The 15,699-nt window shown below is 41.9% G+C and overlaps 1 protein-coding gene across 1 annotated transcript; it reads left to right on the forward strand.

The window, feature by feature from the left end:
• The first annotated feature begins 39 nt into the window (after positions 1 to 39).
• si:ch73-74h11.1 (desmoglein-2) lies at positions 40 to 13,956 on the forward strand. Its single transcript, XM_034293855.1, is given in 16 exon segments — positions 40 to 210; positions 3,559 to 3,687; positions 4,444 to 4,567; positions 4,570 to 4,598; positions 6,282 to 6,420; positions 7,497 to 7,648; positions 7,684 to 7,974; positions 8,340 to 8,525; positions 8,635 to 9,212; positions 9,380 to 9,522; positions 10,442 to 10,663; positions 11,130 to 11,375; positions 11,527 to 11,666; positions 11,891 to 12,208; positions 12,377 to 13,737; positions 13,932 to 13,956. Coding segments are annotated over 16 exon segments (4,140 nt in total). The 5' UTR covers positions 40 to 153.
• The last annotated feature ends 1,743 nt before the right edge of the window (positions 13,957 to 15,699 follow it).

Genomic DNA, 15,699 nt, shown 5'->3' on the forward strand with positions numbered 1-15,699 from the left:
CCCCTAATGAATCCCCAACCCTAACGTCCACATTGTGACAGAGAGCGAGACACTGAAGAGAAAGGGGGACATACATGCACATTGACCGAATAGACGGTGCAGTCTCTGTAGTTTAGATACATGTCTGAATGGTGCAGGCTCTAGCTCACTGTCATGGCTGGGGTCGGGCATGTTGGAATCTGCTTGCTACTTGTCCTTGGACTTGCACTGGTGAGTTTCCCTGCGTTTCTAAAATGTATATGTTAATAAGAGGTTGACATACCACGTTCGGGGTTAAGCTTTAAACATGTCATTACTCCAATAGTGAAATGTTGTATTGAAAGTCTAACATGTGTCTGCGTGTAAATCCTTTATTTCAAATCAGATGTCAGTGTGATCTGTTTAAACCATTGAACATGTCTGAAATAGTGACATTTTAAATTGAGAGGTCAGTATCACCTGCTTAGGTCCGAACCTTAAATGAGTCATTACAAAAATTGTTTAATTTATGTTAGAGGTCATATGCAATACCATTCCTTTAATTAGCCTGGCACATTAATTACAGCATTCGGTTCATTCCATGCAGACATGAAAAATGACCGTCATTAACGTGTGATTTATGCAGGGAAGCCAAAAAGAATGCGTTTGGTTCCGGGTGCTTCTCAAACAAACTAGACATATTCCAGCTACCAAACGGCCCAATCTGGAACAGTGGAAAGGAGAATAAGGAGAAAAAACAAACGCTTAGTCACATACATTATGTACAGAACTAGAAATACAGAGACTACAGACAATTCACATACCATAGATTACGGAGTCGACAAACACAGACACACAGACACACACAGACACACACAGACACACACAGACACACACACACACACACAGACACACAGACACACAGACACACACAGACACACAGACACACACAGACACACACAGACACACACAGACACACACACACACACACACACAGAAACACACACAGGCCTCAAGGGCCTTAGGTTAAAAAACGAGTTGAACCTAAAAAGTATTCAGGTTTTTTTCTACAAAAAAGGTAGAAGCAGGAAAAGGTAAATCTCTATCTGTTGAGGGATTAGATCAGCTACAATACCGAAGATACACTGATGGACATGTATGAACAAAGACAGCTAACAGCAGGCTAACGGTTACATACCATACAACCATTTGTAGCGTGTACCTGACTACTGTGTACTTGCATACATGTGGTTTGATATAACTCTAATAAGTATATTCACATTAGGGCTGTCATAATATCAGATTTTTTCTACATTATTGTGTCTAAAAGAATTCCCTGTATAGAAAATCGGAAGAAACAAATTATAATGCCATCAGTCACATGGATCTTCAAATTTGTTTATTGTGTGTTTTGTCTCTTTATTGGAAATTGAATAACAAAAATATGAGTGTAGGGAGGTTTCTGTAACCATAACTGTACAAATAAAACAAAACAAAGCGTCAAAAGAACAACTACACTTAATGGATAGTGAAAAGGCAACCAGATGAACTGATAAACAAAAGATCCACAAGGCCTCAAACCATAATGAGTTTTTGGGAAAATACAACAAATTATCACTTAGTGAATAGGCTACGAACATTGCGCATCTTTGCGTTAATTCAAACGCCAGTGTGTAGGTCCAGACTTTTAGTTTAAGCACATGCATTGTTTGTCCACAGGTGACATGAATAAGCCATAGAAAAACCGAGAGGAGTTTTTGGAAAAATACAACGTAATTTTCTCCAAGTGAATAGGCTATAAAAATGAAGCATATTTGCGGGTCTCTCCCAGAGGTTCTGGCGGGGCTAACAAATTGATTTCAACACCAACGTCATTTTAGTCTAGTGAATAAGGTATTATCATATGTGTATTATTAACATTATAACAATATTTCATTTTCTAGATATCACGGTTATCGTGATATCTAAATATACTTCCGACAACGAAATGGTCACAATTGGACATACAGTAAGTACTTCTATCAAAAGTTTAAGAAATGACTCAACTTTTATATACTCTACGTATATCGTGACACCACTAATTCACATCCAAGTTACTCGACAATTATATTACTTTGGTTTCTCCAGACATACAAGGTCCAGTCTTGTATGACTGAAATCAATTTGGTACCTTTCGTTCAACAGAGCAGATGGCTGCACCTTACATGAATTCTGCCATGGCTATTACTTTCCTGCAATGGTTCACACCTAACGAGCAGCTTATGCAACCTGTCAGCAGGGACATCTCACAGTCTACATGACATGTCACTGCCTCTTTTGTGATTTCCTTTCAGGAGATACTGCAAGCCTATAGGATTGAAGAGGTCAACTTCAGTTTAGGTTCATTTTGCGAATGTTTTGCCTACAAGCAAAGGAGGTTCCCACATACAATATTTGCGGCTTCTTAATGTGTATTTAGGATTTTGACGTCGGTTCACTTTTTTAAACCCTTATCTGGCACACCTGGTTTAATTAGTCAAATGAATCAGGTGTGCCAGTGTAAGATTAAGATGAGGGTGTGAAATGTCTGAAGTGGCCTTTGGGAGGTTCGTGATAGACAGGTCTAGAGGTAATGCTATGTGTCCAGAGGGTGTTAGTGTCCTCTAGTTAATTTACTTCAGTCTAGTTTCAACAGGTATTTGAGTTTGTGTACTGTCTAGTTGCAATATTAAATAAGAAACAGAGAAACCTGGATCAGAGGAATACATTTCAGAAAAATCTGAGTGATGAAAGAAGAATGACTGTGTGTGAAGAACGCATATAATCTCTTAAATTGAAGTAGACAAAAAAATACATATTTAAAAAATAATTGTCTGCAATCAATTATTTATGCAAGTCAGCAGAAATGGTAGAATCAACTAATCAACGAAAATTCAAATGTAAAAAGGAATCCAAATAAATGTTTGGCAATCACTAATTACAATGGTCGACATAAGCACGTCTACCAAAGGTTGCAGACGTATAGGAAATGACTTACATACATTTCACCAAATAATTGACACAACACATTTTAGATATAAATATGTATACATAAAGCAAGACTCATTCATAATTTTTATAAAAACCTAATTTTAGGTATTCAATACAAAGGCTGGTCTTTAGACTTATCATTGGTGGCAATCACAAATATAATAAGAGAAGGTGAATACAAATGCAGATCAAATGATATGTAACATGTTTGAGTAAATATGTGATATGTACTGTCAGTAAATGTTCTATACAGGGTGCCTCCAAAATGGATGGTTTGGAAGTATATTCTCTACAATTTTATATGCATGTAACAAAATGAATAGAGAGACTTTAGCAGGTTTCGGCAAACTGATATACCAGTAAACAAATAGACACATGATAATGACACTTTGCGAAGGTTACTACAGTATTTCACAAAAGTGAGTAAACCCCTCACATTTTTCTAAATATTTGATTATATCTGTTCATGTGACAACACTGAACACTGTGTATGACATTATCAGTAAACATGCAGACACGTTATAATGACACTACACGGAGGTAACTGCATGACATTATCAGTAACTCTGAATGGATTCTACTGTATTCCAGATTCTTAGTGTTGATGCAAAAGAATCAAATCGTAGGAAGAAGCTCAAGAGACAAAAAAGAGAATGGATACTGCCTCCTTCCAGACTCACGGAGAATGTAGACTACACACAGAAAGAGTACATCGCCAAGGTAGAGTAAAATAACTAACTCACAACATAGCACCTTTCAACTGATCACAATGACAATAATGTGTAGGTTTCATGATTACACATGCTCGTTGAGAACATCTAGCCAATTCCTTATCTCTTTGATTGTTTGTTTCCAAAAATTTGCTGTACTTGATTGAGCTTGGCTGACACAATGGAACAGATTAAATGGTCGCAAAAGTACAAACCCACTCCGCCATCTGGCACTGTGGGAAGGCTCAATAGAACAAGTATTTCAAAGGAAAACAAACAATATTTATAACTCACATGGGTTCTAGGGGATGTCTTTAGAAACGTAACTCTCTCAGAAATTAAACCAAGAGCAGGTTTCTGAAACATCCGGGTATGTTTAGACAGGCAGTCCAATAACGATAAAAAAAATCACCAATTACTTACTTTTGACCAATCACACTGGATTTTTTCACTTCAGATCTTTTTCAGAACTGAGTCTGATTAGTAAAAGAAAATCTCAGAGTTGGCCTGTTTGGTGTAACACATTCTTGGTTGCCAGGTTAGTATTGGCAGGAAAGGCTGAACAACATTAGTTTGGAAGTTTTTTTCACTTGATTCATTATGAAAGGTAATCAGATATCAGGTCATTATGGAAGGATGAAATATAATGAAACCTCATTAATATACCTTTTTAACTGTAGAGTATAAGACGGGTATTGAGAAATTATCATTATCCCTGTGACTCTGTATATTTTTACTGATATTTGTATGTAATTCCTCTGTTCAGATCCGCTCTGATATGGACAGAAATGCCAAGGTGCTGTATTCTCTGAAGGGGGAGGGGGCTGACAGACCCCCATTTAATCTCTTCATTGTCAATCCAGAGAACGGCTTTGTCCGCATCAGAGGCATTCTGACCGGGAGAAATGCCCTGTGTACAACGTGAGTTCTCTTGACTTTATGAAGTTAACATGTATAAGAAAGACATGGCTGATAACAATACTTAGGTGTTTGTTGGATAGCCTCTGAAAGTAAGTAGCACTGCTAGGTTTTACACAGTCAAATGTGATAAGTACCGATCAAGTTTCACTCAGTCAAATGTGATAACTAGCACCATCAAGTTTCACTCAGTCAAATGTGATAACTAGCACCATCAAGTTTCACACAGTCAAATGTGATAACTAGTACCATCAAGTTTCAGATAGTCAAATGTGATAACTAGTACCATCAAGTTTCACATAGTCAAATGTGATAACTAGTACCATCAAGTTTTACACAGTCAAATGTGATAACTAGTACCATCAAGTTTCACACAGTCAAATGTGATAACTAGTACCATCAAGTTTTACACAGTCAAATGTGATAACTAGTACCATCAAGTTTCACACCAGTCAAATGTGATAACTAGTAGCATCAAGTTTCACATAGTCAAATGTGATAACTCAGTACCATCAAGTTACACACAGTCAAATTGTATAACTAGTAGCATCAAGTTTACACAGTTCAAATGTGCTAAATAGTGGCTACACAGGCAAAACAATCTAGCTCAATAGAGATATTCCATTGACCCTCATTTTTAGGCAAAGACCAGGCTGAATCTCTGGTCCGTGAACAACTGGCTCATAGTGTTCAGACATAAAACCCATTTTACTAAACATTTGAAAGCTATTCTTTTACTAAAATACATTTCTGAGAAAGTTTATGGTTGCTCACACATGGAAGCAATTATTTCCGATGAAAAAAAAACACAAATATGAAAAGGTTTGTTTTCATAACGCAGAGAGATGAAACCTTTGATATGGACAATTGACAAATTAACTTTTCAAGAATTTAAATAATTATGTTAATTTGGTAATATTTAAATTATGTTTTTATTTCATTAAGCCATTGCCCTGACATCCCTGATAAACATTTTGTATAGGGTGTTTGATAGGGCTGTGATATTTACATTTCTCATCTAGCGGTCTTAAGAAGAATGCATTAGTTGTAAATTGCACTGGATAAAAGCATCTGCCAATTGACTAAAATGTCAAATGTAAATTTAAAAAGCTTTGTTTTTAACATTGGAAATATTTCTTTAACTCACATTTTAAACAAGATCCACATTTTTATTCCTGTGAAAAGTTGCATTTTGTGCAGTGTTAGATTTTGCCTTATGTTTTATTTTCTCTCCAAAAATGTATTTTTAAGAAAATTCAGATGGCTAAATGAAATGCATTTACATTGAAATAATGATATCCTCTTGTAAGAACCCATGTTATAGCTGGCAGTTTCAAATCAGTGCAATGAAAATGTAAATATACTTGTTGCTAGCACAAATTTTAATACATACGATTTATTTTCTCATGGAGTGATATCAACACATATCACTCCTTGAGAAACGAAATCGTATGTATTAAAATTAGCATTTAAATGTTGTTCTGCTTTTTTGCAGATACATGTCATGCCCAACAGTTGAATGTGAAACCCTTATAAGAAATAAAATATGTGTTTTGCCTGCTCACTCATGTTTTCTTTTCAAATGGTACAAATTGTATATTACGAAATGTTCAAGGGTATGCATAAGTTTCACCACAACTGTAATATAATAAATATATATACATTATTATTTTCCCCATATTCCAGTTGACCGGAGTGGCCAAGTACATGAATGGGACAATGGCGGAAGCAGACATTCCTCTACAGATTCATGTCTTCGATGTGAACGATAACCCGCCTTATTTTGACTTGCACACTGGGTCCATCAAAGAGTCCAGTGAAGCAGGTAGACACATCCTTCTTTTACTTCCAACTGCACTACCAGATTATGTACAGAACCCAACAATGAAAGCCCACGCAGCCCTTTGGCAGTCATTTTGCACTCATAAATAACATCAACAAATTTATTGAATTAAAAAGAGGTCACGTATTAATGTAGACTATTTACTCCACATTTCCAGTAAAATAAAAAGTATACACTACATGTGTTGATTGTTAGCCTTCACATCCCAGAGGTATTTTTCTGGAAGCCTATTTAGCAGCCATTAAAGCTTTGAAACATTTTGAATTACATTCAACTAAACACTATCCAGGCAACACTACAGTATATTCTTAGTTTTTGTTAAAAATCAATCAAGTTCAGTAAATATGGTGTTCTTTTGTGGTCCAGCCTCAGTCCTGAGTATGCATATAATGGTTTGAATATTGCATTAATGGCAATGAATCATATTTACTGAGTGTGAGCAATTGTGAAAAGTTGGAAAAACCTTCGTAAAATTATTCATGTTATGTATAACTCTGCACAGTAAGGCTAAATCTCCCAGATCATACATTTGTACAACAGAGTTATTTACAGATGGAAATAGACAAGGAGACTTATGACTTCTTTCCTTTCCAAAAAAAGTTGAAAAGGAAAGTTCTGAGTGAGGAACACAAGGGTTCAATTTGCAGTGGTCTCTTAATTTGAACCCTTCTGTTCCTCACTCAAAACCTTCCTTTTCGACTTTTTTGGAAAGGAATTGAAAAAGGAGCAGTGGTCTCTTAATTTTTTCCGGAGCTGTATATGCTATCAAAAGTGTTTTTGGGTTTACTTTTACTTTTTCTTTCATTTTGATAATGTGGAAAAATTTATGTAATTCATAAGGGAAACAAATCTAATGTTTTCCTTTTTTACATGTATTTTGTACATGTAAAAAGTAGGGGTGTTTAGACTTCTACTGGCAAATACATCATACAATAAATGACACACTGTTTAACAAACCCAGACACACATTAGTATGTTTCAATTGGGCCTGGCTTGTCTTAGGAATATCACATCTCACAGTGATCTATCCCATTGCACCCTACCCTGTGAAACACCAGGCACAGAAATCATGCAGATCATTGGGAAAGATGACGATCAGGAGGGAACCATCAACTCTAAGATCCATTACAAGATCATCAGCCAGGAACCAGCAGGGTCTGGAAGCATGTTCACCATTGATGCAAACACAGGGAAACTCTACACCAAGGATTGAGTCCTCTGGACAGAGAGGTACCAACAGTACTTAAATCGCTGACAGTCATCCAGATATTCTGGGTGGACCTTTCAGATAGACAGACATATCTAGTTTACCACAGACAATCTCAATCTAAAGAGCTAAAGTATTTGACCACTGATATAAATTATCAATTGGTGAATGTGCCTTTGCTCCCTCTCTTTCAGACTGTTGATTCGTATACTCTAATCGTCCAGGGGACCGATTTGGACGGGGCAGCTGGTGGCCTATCAGGAACAGGGACCGTACAAGTAAAGGTCCTGGACATCAATGACAATGTCCCAACACTGGAGAAGGAGCAGGTCTCAACTACAGCCTATATTCCAGCCTGTACAGAGCATTCTTCACATGTTGCTTTTTCCATGCCAGGGGGTGACAATCTGTTGAGGGAAAAAAAAGGATGGAGTCCTTTTTAATTTTTTTAGTTTAGATACTGGTTAGTTTTAAATACTACAACATAAAGAATAGCTAAAAACCATAACTTCCCCTTTCATATTTGGATTGGAAACCTGTAGGGACCAGGGGAATTAAATTATACTCCAAGAATTAATAGATGTAATGTGAGGATTTCACTTTAAAAGGCAAACTCGGCTTGTTACATAAATAATCACCAAATTAATCTGCCACTTACTGAGACTAACTTCAATCCTTCTAATTGTTTTGTCAGTATGCAGGAAATGTTGATGAGAACACTGTTGATGTCGTAGTGATGAGGATCAAAGCAGAAGACAAAGACCTGGAACACACTGATAACTGGCTGGCCGTCTTTCACATCACCAAAGGCAATGAGGACGGACTCTTCTCCATTGAGACAGACCCAGCCACCAACGAGGGCATTCTGAAGCTAATTAAGGTATAACCTGATTTTATTTTCACATGTGGTTTGTAGTCAGAGTCAGCAATGTAAATGCACATGTTTACAGCAAGCTGGATTTACTTTTCTTCACATCTTACACCCACAGGCAGTAGATTTTGAGGAAGTCCAGAAACTGGAGCTTGGACTGCTCATTGAGAACGTAGCTCCATTTGTAGCTGGGAACGCTGTTGGGATGGATGTGGAGGTTTATGCAGGGGAAGGGGGAGGGCCGGGAACTGGAGCAGGGGCTGGAGCAGGGGCTGGAGCCGGAGCGGGGGCGGGAGCGGGGGCCGGAGCGGGGGCGGGAGCGGGGGCGGGAGCGGGGGCCGGAGCCGGAGCAGGGGCCGGGGCAGAGGCCGGGGCTGAGGCTGGTGTAGATGTAGGGGTGGACGTGGGAGTTGATGTGGGGGTGGACACAGATGCTGGAGCAGGGCCTGAAGTTGGAGGAGGGGCTGGGCTTAAGCCTGGTCCCAATGTGAAGCCGAAACCAAAGCCAGATCCTACAGGTGGAAAGAGCTACCCAGTTTCAATCGCAGTTAACAACTTGCCAGAAGGTCCGGCATTCAAGCCTAAAATCAAACCTGTGCCTGTCTCTGAGGATCCCAAAGAGATGCCAAAGGATGGCGTGATTGCCACATATACTGCCACGGACAAAGATACAGGGAAACCAGCTGAGGATGTAAGGTTAGTAGGAATGACCAAAGACATGACCAGAGACTTGTAAAGATCTCTCTGGTGAGCAATAGAAACATAACAGCTAAGATGCCAAAAAACATGAATGACAGGCAGATTGGGACATAAAGATGCATCTGTGAGTGTTTTTCTTCAATTTTCCTTACTGCATCATTCAGGTATGCCAAAGTCTATGACCCAGACAACTGGGTGACCATAGATGAGAAGACAGCTGAAATCAAACTTACCAAGACGCCAGATCGAGAGTCTAAGTTCCTGGTGAATGGGACATACTTTGCCAAGATACTCTGCATGACCCAAGGTATTTAGGGTATTTCTATTGTCTAACAAAAATCTTAAAATGTTATACTTTATATTTTAAACAGCAAAATATTTAAGTAAGGGGAGGTGATGAAAGGTGACCAATATTGCAAACCCCATGCTACCATGAAACATCCCTGCCTTTATCTCTGGAAAACATATGAGGTTGTGTTTAATACCACTGGAAATATTCTAAACACACATGTGCATAACTATTTTAGGCATTTATTTTCTTAAAACAAATATTTCTTATTTATTTTGTTAATTATCTAGAAACTAGGATTGATTTTATGTTCTGGGTGACACATAGCAATACAAACAGATAGCAATACAAATAGCAATACAAACAGATATTACTTGCTGATGACTTCTACCATCGGTCTATATAGAGTTTTATTCAAAGGTGATTTAAATAAAATGTAACAACCCATTAGCATCTAGCTAGGCTTTGATACTGAAATGTACTGGAATACTATTTTTTGCTTTCCCGAGAAAGACAACATAAATTAGCCTGTTACAAGTTAGTCTCAACGTTAACTGTCAAAAATAATAAAATACAGTCTATAAAGTCAATTCTTGCCAATTAATTAATGATCTAAGACAGCTGGGTGTGTTGCTCAACTTTCACCTTCCCCTTAATTAGTTTAATGTTCATGTGAGCAAGTAGAAATATTTGACAAGTATAATCCATCTGGAAAGTACGGCAAGGACAGAACCTGTCGAACTGCATCACTACAATGACATGCTGATTCATCATGCAAGCCTCACACTCAACGCTATCAGCCTCACAGATCAGAGTTTACCCGCAAAATGTAAATGCATAGTATGAAATGAAGCCCTCAAAGCTCTGAATCCATAGCTACAACTGATCCTTGCCTCAGCTGTGCTGTATTTGATTATGAAGACACATTGTTTTGCAGACATGCCCTCTAAGACAGCCACAGGCACAATAGCCATCCAGGTGAAGGACTCCAATGACAACTGCCCCGCTCTGACCTCAAACCATGAGAGTTTGTGCTCCGATGAACGCAAAGTTTCCGTCACAGCATTCGATGAAGATGCTTGGCCCAATGGTCCTCCATTCAATTTCACTGTGGTGGCCAAGGGTACAACTGGAGACTGGGAGGTAGAACATGTCAATGGTAAGAGCGGAAATGGCATGTATATGGACCATCAGTTGTTAAAATATCCCCCACTAACAAGAGGAATGGGATAATGTTACCCTTGGTTACCTGCACTGTTTGTAACAGCTATCAATCCCCTTTCCAGAAGCATATGACAGTCAAATTATATTGTAGGCATTATAGTATCTACCATGATAAAAGTATGCAAGTGAGCTAAGGCCAGTGACTAGTAGTCAGATGATCTAGTGGTTCCAGTGTTTGGCTAGTAGTGGCAAGGTCATCACTCAGAATCCCGCAAAGAAAATGCTGTTTTTCCCTTGAGAAAAGCACTTAACCGTGATTGTTCTTGCGCTAGTGCTCTTGATGAAAGCGTCTGCTAGCTAAATAAAATGTGAATAGACTTATGTTGTTTAAAAAGAGAACTGTGCTTCACAGTAAAGCCTCTCTCCTCTGGCTCCCGCTCTACCTCCTCATCTCTTTCTAGATAAAACAGTCGTCCTGCGTTCTACAAAAATGTTGTGGCCAGGTGTGTATGACATAATGGTAGCAGTAGCAGACAAGCAGGGCCTGTCCTGCCCGGAGCCAGAGCTGATCACGGTGGAGGTGTGTACCTGCGCGGAGGGGGAGGAGTGCAGCCCCAGGTCTGTCAGTATGCTCCAGAAAAGCCCCTCCACCAACATCGGCACCCCCGCCATTGGACTGCTCATCTTAGCTAGCTGCGTGCTGTTACGTGAGTGAAGCTAAGACATTGTAAACACACAGACAGACACAAACACAAACAGTCAGACACTTTGCAAGGACATTTGGAGGATTGCCACAGTTCAGACAGATGGACAGGCACGCATTGGTCCTGATTTCGGGTTTCCTGTTGTTCTGGGCAGTGGTTCCTCTGATGCTGCTGTTATGCCAGTGTAGAGGTGATATGGGGGGAGGAGCGTTCTCTGACCAGTTCACTGACCTGCCGTTTGACACCAAGGAACACCTCATTTCATACCACACAGAGGGCAAAGGGGAAGACAAGGTGAGGTCAAATTCAAGTCCCTGTGTTGGACTTTATAAGGTATCGACTGTGTGACGTATTGCCATTACACATCAAATCTTCCCAATTACAAACATCAACATGCAGTTTGACATACTGCACATATGTGTTGACTTTACATTTTGACTAAATAATTGATTTAAATAATTGAAGATTTTCAACATGTTTCTCTGACTGCCTGTCTGTATATCGGCGTGTTTTTGTAGGAAGTGCCGCTCCTAAGTTTTCCTGCAGCCGCTAACGTTGTGACACAGTTGTCACGTAATACCAGCAACTCTCTGCGTCAGACCAGTGGTGTCTTCAGGGAGGAGATGCACACACTGAGCCAGGAACAGAGACTCGGACATATGAACCTGGAAATGGACTGTAGCTATGGACTCCAGAGTGTTGGAGGCTATGGGGCTAGTATGGGACTGGGCAGTGGCACCATGCGTTCCAGATATGGGACACACAGCTCACGTGTCGATGAAGACCTTTATGACATAGCACTCCCAGATGATGTTTTGGAAAAGTACTACTCAGAGGTATAAGTTTGCGATAGTTGTTATAAATAAAAATACTTAAATCGTTCAGAAACAGTCGAAAACGCATTGTATGATTACAGTTAAGGTCCAAATCATATATCACCTAACATGTATGCTGTATGATGAAAGTTGTGATCAGGAATGTGCCTTTCTTATTTCTTCACTCAGAGGGCAGCATCTCAGTACCCTCCACTACATGATGGTCTGTTGGTATACGACTACGAGGGCCAGGGTTCTCCTGCGGGCTCGTTGGGCTGCGGCAGCCTCCTGGGTGACGACGGCGACCTCCAGTTCCTCAACGACCTGGGGCCGAAGTTCAAGACCCTGGCTGGCATCTGCACTCCAAAACCTCCACCAGAAGCCAGAGTGAAGCAGGTTGTCGAACTCGTCACTCAGCCAAAGCTCCCTGAAATTGAAAGAGAAAGCGTGGTCACTTCTAGCCACATTAATGTCACCAAATCCTCTGTTAGCGACACCACCATCAACCAATCATCTGCCGGCGTCAGCAAAGTTTTCCAACAACTGCCTGCTACCAGTCCGCCTAACAGGATAGTTACTCACTTCTCCAACGTTAGTCAGTCACCCCCCCCCACCCAGACCATCCTTCTGCAGCAGCAGCCAATGTTCTACAGCACCATACAGCCCATGATGCAGCCTGTGATGCAGCCCATTCAGTATGTAGTGTCTGATGGCAGCTCCACCAATAACCTACAGCACTTGGTAGTGGTCAACAGGCCCCTTGGGTCCGGAAGCTTGGGTGGCCTGGTCATCCAAGACAACAGGGTCATATCAGAGACCTCCACCAGCCCAGTTAGTCCTGGTAGCCCAACCAGCCCCACCATTCTGGGGACAGGGAGCCCTGGCAGTCCTGGGTGGATCCAAGGCTCCTTACCCATGGCGAGTTTTGGTGGTGTGCCTGTCGCTGGGCAAGGCCCTAATGGTAACTACGTCTACGTGGAGAGGCAGGTCAATGTTCTAGGTGATCCGCAGCGGGTAGGAGTCCCAGGTGTACCTTCTCAGGGCAGTTTGCCCAGGGGTGCATTCCTGGTTAGGGAGGCTGCTCCCCCTCAGGGGGTTGTAGGTTCGGCAGCCTGGGGCATGGGTGGGGTTGATGGGGGGCTATATGGTGTTCTGCCTGGACAAACCTTTACAGAGGTCAGGCAGAATGGGGTTGGTCCAGCTGAGGCCAGAATAATTGGATTTGGACCTGGTGGAGTTAGGGTTGGGAATGTTGGGGCTGGGTCGTTTGGAATGGGTCCAGGGGGGGAAGGGCAGATATTTATGGGATCACAAGGAATCCCAATGTGGGTGCCACAGAGCCCACCAGGGTATGTCACAGGTCACTTGATGCATGAGGGGGCGGGGCCAATAGCTGAATCTGTTGAGTCAATGGCAGTGGCAGATGTTGAGAGTAAAGTTCTGTTTGAGGGCCATAGTGAACCTGGTGACTCTTTAGAGGAGGAGGAAGAGGAGGAAGAGGAGGAAGAGGAGGAGGAGGAAGAGGAGGAGGAAGAGGAGGAGGAGGAGGAAGAGGAGGAGGAGGAGGAGGAGGAAGAAGAGATGGATGATGAAAAAGAGGAAGAAGAAAAGCAGATCGCAGAAAAAGCTGTGTCAGAGGACCAGCTATCTGATGAGGATGAGTCCATGGTGGAGCAGGCGTCATCAGGAGAAGCCTTTATGTTCACATCAGAAATGACAGGTCTAGTTGAATTCACTTCTGCAGAAGAAGAGATTATAGATCTACTTGACACAGACCAGCCAACTGAGAAAACCATCATAGATCTACTTGATACTGATCAGATAGTCGAGGAAGACTCAGAGCAAATTCCACAGGAGGAAGTAGTGTCAAAATGGCAGGAAGTTGAGCTAACAGTGCTTCCAGTCCCAGACAGTCAACAGGAAGAGGGTATTACAGAAAAAGTGATGGTAGAATCAGCAGAATTATTAAATCAGATGACAGTGGATTATGTCACTAATAGCCAAGAGGAGTGTATAACAGAGGAAGAGGTGATGTCAATGCTCCAGTTAGATCAGTTCACATTAGATAGACACTCAGATAAGCAGGAAGAGGAGGCAGAAGCACCTGGGGAGGTTTTCTTAGAATCAGAATTGCTAAGACCAGGTTACAGTGTCCTTCATGGCCAGGAGACTAGTCCTGAGGACAACCTGGTGTCAGAAGAAGAGGAGAGAGAGGTGGAGGGAGAGGTGGAAGGAGATTTGGGGAGAGCGGTGGAGGAAGATGTGGAGGTGGAGGGAGAGATGGAGGGAGAAGAGGAGAGAGAGGTGGAAGGAGATTTGGGGAGAGCGGTGGAGGAAGATGTGGAGGGAGAGATGGAGGGAGAAGAGGAGAGAGAGGTGGAAGGAGATTTGGGGAGAGCGGTGGAGGAAGATGTGGAGGTGGAGGGAGAGATGGAGGAAAAAGAGGAGAGAGAGGTGGAGGGAGAGGTGGAAGGAGATTTGGGGAGAGCGGTGGAGGAAGAGGTGGGGGTGGAGGGAGAGATGGAGGAAGAAGAGGAGAGAGAGGTGGAGGGAGAGGTGGAGGAAGAAGAGGAGAGAGAGGTGGAGGGAGATTTGGAGGTGGAGGGAGAGATGGAGGAAGAAGAGGAGAGAGAGGTGGAGGGAGAATTGGAGGTGGAGGGAGAGATGGAGGAAGAAGAGGAGAGAGAGGTGGAGGGAGATTTGGAGGTGGAGGGAGAGATGGAGGAAGAAGAGGAGAGAGAGGTGGAGGGAGAATTGGAGGTGGAGGGAGAGATGGAGGAAGAAGAGGAGAGAGAGGTGGATGGAGAGGTGGAAGGAGAAGAGCAGGAAGCGATAGAAACAATGGTGGAGGGAGAGATGGAGGGAGACATGGAGGGAGAGATAGAGGAGGAAGTGGAGGGAGAGAAGGAGGAGGAAGTGGAGGGAGAGATGGAGGGAGAAGTGGAGGGAGAATCAGAGAGAGAGTTGGAGGAAGAAGAGCAGGAAGCGATAGAAACAAATGTGGGGGGAGAAATGGAAGACATGGAGAGCGAGGTGGAAAAAGAGATGAAGGGAGAGGTGGAGTCTTCTGAGGAACCAGAGGAGAATACCTCTGTGGTACAGAGTGAAACATTAGAAGAGTCAGCTCCAGATAGAGAGGACACTGAGGTGGTTGTGGAGACCGAGACAGAAGGATGGAGTGAAGCACTAGACTCTGAGAACAATATACATGGCCAGGTCCCAACAGCAGTTACTCCATATGTAGAAGCAACTGGTGAGGTAAAGCTATCTGCGGAAAAGATGACAGAAAGTCTGGTCACCTCTCAAATTGCTGACGAAGAAGAAACAGAGGACAGTGAGAATGTAGCAGATGAGGTGGAGTATGGAGGCTCGGTTGCTGTGGAGAGAGTAAAGAAAGTAGAGGCTTCGTCAACCACAAAGTCAGTAGGCCAAGCGGAGTCAGAGAAAGAAGTACCTCTACTTGTTTCCACAGACTGGGTGGCAGAAACACAGAGGTTACATTCCAGTTCACT

This window comes from Esox lucius, chromosome 8, assembly GCF_011004845.1.
Source record: "Esox lucius isolate fEsoLuc1 chromosome 8, fEsoLuc1.pri, whole genome shotgun sequence".
Taxonomy (NCBI): Eukaryota; Metazoa; Chordata; class Actinopteri; order Esociformes; family Esocidae; genus Esox; species Esox lucius.